Raw genomic sequence first — 2,640 nt, forward strand, 5'->3', positions numbered from 1 at the left:
AATGGAGTTGTAATGTTTTATAATGTGGAGACAATATACACGTTTATTAGTGTAAATTGAGATTGCCTAAAACTGAAAATTGGAAGAGCATTATGTTGATCCTTAATGGAAAGTAATACTATAATACATACTTCACTCATCCATCAAAATAATTTCATCAGTGGACGATACGAATTTAATATAAAATTGATAACTATATGAGAAATAAATATATAAAATGAGTAAAGTAGGAAAGAGAAAGAGAAAATGTGAATAAAACAGAAGAATAAAAAATAAAAATGCATGTACTTTTCATTTCTAATACGAAACTAATTTTTGTGGGTGGATGAAAATGGAGAAGATCGAGTACTTTTTAGAACGACTTTAATCGCCTAGATCAGCTTCTAATTCACAACCTTATTTTTTTAAGCACATTTATTTATACTAGTTGTATTATAAGTTATTCAAGAAATCGAATGTAGCACACGTATAAACGGGATAAACAAAATACATACGGGAACTTTGCAAAAGCATGCATCATGCCCAACAGATTTGGCTACAATATTTAGACTTGTTCAACTTCACCATGTCCCCTTTTTATTTTAAAACTATATATATTTTTAATTATTTTAGTTTACTATAGTATCTATTGTTGTCATTAATTCTTTAAAATATTGACACACATCTCTGACCTTTAAATTAAAATAGCCTTTAACAATTTAAAAACATTTTGGACAAAAAGAAACAAGAAATGTGAAAATCATTAATTCCAACTATAGTATTATCAAAGTTCAGATATGTATGTCGATATTTTTAAAGAATGAAGGCTACAAAAGATACTATAGCAAAGTATAAGGACTCAAAATGTAATTATCTTAACTATATTTGAATGTTATTTATATAAACAATTTGAAGTATATAAATATTAATTCTATGATCAATTTGAAAATAAAAAATATATATCAGGCTACCACGATCAATATTCCACAGTGATTAAATAAATAAGTCAACACCTCTATACCCATCTCAAATGTCGTTAAACAAATAATTGCAATCAGATAACCATTTGGGACTCAACATGTCATGTGTATAATTTAAATTCATATATAAGAACATAAATTAAATAAGTACTATCACAATAAATTAACCTATGAGATAAAGTGAGTGAGTACAAGATCGAAAGATAACGAGTTTAAATTTTACTATAACATGGCATGTATATTCAATATACCCAAAAAAAAGTTCCAAATTTCAACTATACAAAAAATCTAAAAAAACAGCCATAATTTTGCATCCCTTTTGACTTAGAACATTCTATATTAATGAAAATCTGAAGTAAACTGGAGGAGGGTGATAGTACAATGTACAGCTTCATATTTCGTTAGTACACTTCACACTTCAATAAATAGATTACATTGCAACACTATTGTTGCAAGTCAAGAACTCTTGAATTAATAAGTGAAAATAAATCATCTATGGCTTTTCGATTCATCGTATTTTTGGCTTTCTTTGTTGCCGTTGTCACGGCCCATGAAGGCCATGACCATGCCATGTCTCCGGGCATGTCTATGACACCGAGCGCTGCCACATTCACTTCTTTCCCATCTGCGGCGGTAGCAACGTTGGCCATCATCATTTCTTTCATGGCAATCATGGAGAGGAGGGTTTGAAATTTTTTACTTTGTTATGGTGATTCTTTTCACTCCAGTTCAGTTCTGTATTTACTTTAGATCATGTTTTTATGGCTTTTTTTTTTCAATTTCTGTGACGTGTGATGACTTTCGAGTTTGGAGTCTTCATCACTAAAATAAATAGTCTCTCCTTTGTTGTATTCTTGCTTTTCAACATCTTATCATGTCTAAAGAGTGTCAGTTCTAAAGATTTTGCAATGGTTGTGATTGGCATAAATATTATAGCAACAAAAATGAAACTTCCACACACAAATAATGAAACAAAATGCAATAAATAGGAGGTCAAGTGTTGAGAGGGTGAAATCATGTCTCCGGTCGTACAGTTGAAGGCAAAAATGTGAAACAATGCCTCACACAAGCTCAGACGACGACATCGATCCGTTCGAACTCAATCAACGACAGGTTGTTGCTCTCGTCCACAGAGAAGCTGGCAGCCTCCACAACTTTAGCACGACCATTACGGTCCACGGCTAGCCTCATCGATCCCTTGAACATGTCGACCTTTGCATTCGAGAGGACGAGAGTGTTGCCCTCTTTTGCCATATCCACTAACATAAACCAATGTATCAATGTAAGAACAAGAATAGAAGAATTAATCAGTGTCCAAATTAAACATTAAATTTTTTTAAAAAAAATATACTCCCTCCGTCCCGGAGTATTAGACTCACTTCTTTTGGGCACATGATTTAAGAAATTGATATTTAAATAGTTAAAGTGGAGAGAGTAAAGTATGAGAGATGGAAAAAGTAGTGGCAGAGAGAAGAGAGAAAAAAGTAGGTGGGAGAATAAAATAAGATAGATGCTTTTGCTAAAAAAGGAAATGAGTCTAAGAGCACTCCCAATGGCACTCCCTTATTTCTCCCTAACTCCTGCCACATCAGCGCCACATCAGCATCACATTTTATCCCCAGTTTTTAGCCAACTGCTACATTGGTTTCTCCCTTATTTCTCCCTTATTTCTCCCTAACTC

The 2,640-nt window shown here is 32.7% G+C and overlaps 1 protein-coding gene across 2 annotated transcripts in view; it reads right to left on the reverse strand.

The window, feature by feature from the left end:
* Positions 1–1,923: 1,923 nt before the first annotated feature.
* Positions 1,924–2,640, reverse strand: part of LOC125218625 (uncharacterized protein At4g28440-like) — a 3,397-nt gene continuing 2,680 nt past the window's right edge. For both annotated transcript variants that reach the window (XM_048120337.1, XM_048120336.1), the window contains exon 3: positions 1,924–2,218. In XM_048120337.1, coding sequence (XP_047976294.1) covers positions 2,031–2,218 — 188 coding nt within the window. In that variant the 3' untranslated portion in view covers positions 1,924–2,030. The remainder of the gene's footprint in view (positions 2,219–2,640) is intronic.

This window comes from Salvia hispanica, chromosome 4, assembly GCF_023119035.1.
Source record: "Salvia hispanica cultivar TCC Black 2014 chromosome 4, UniMelb_Shisp_WGS_1.0, whole genome shotgun sequence".
In the NCBI taxonomy this organism is placed as follows: Eukaryota; Viridiplantae; Streptophyta; class Magnoliopsida; order Lamiales; family Lamiaceae; genus Salvia; species Salvia hispanica.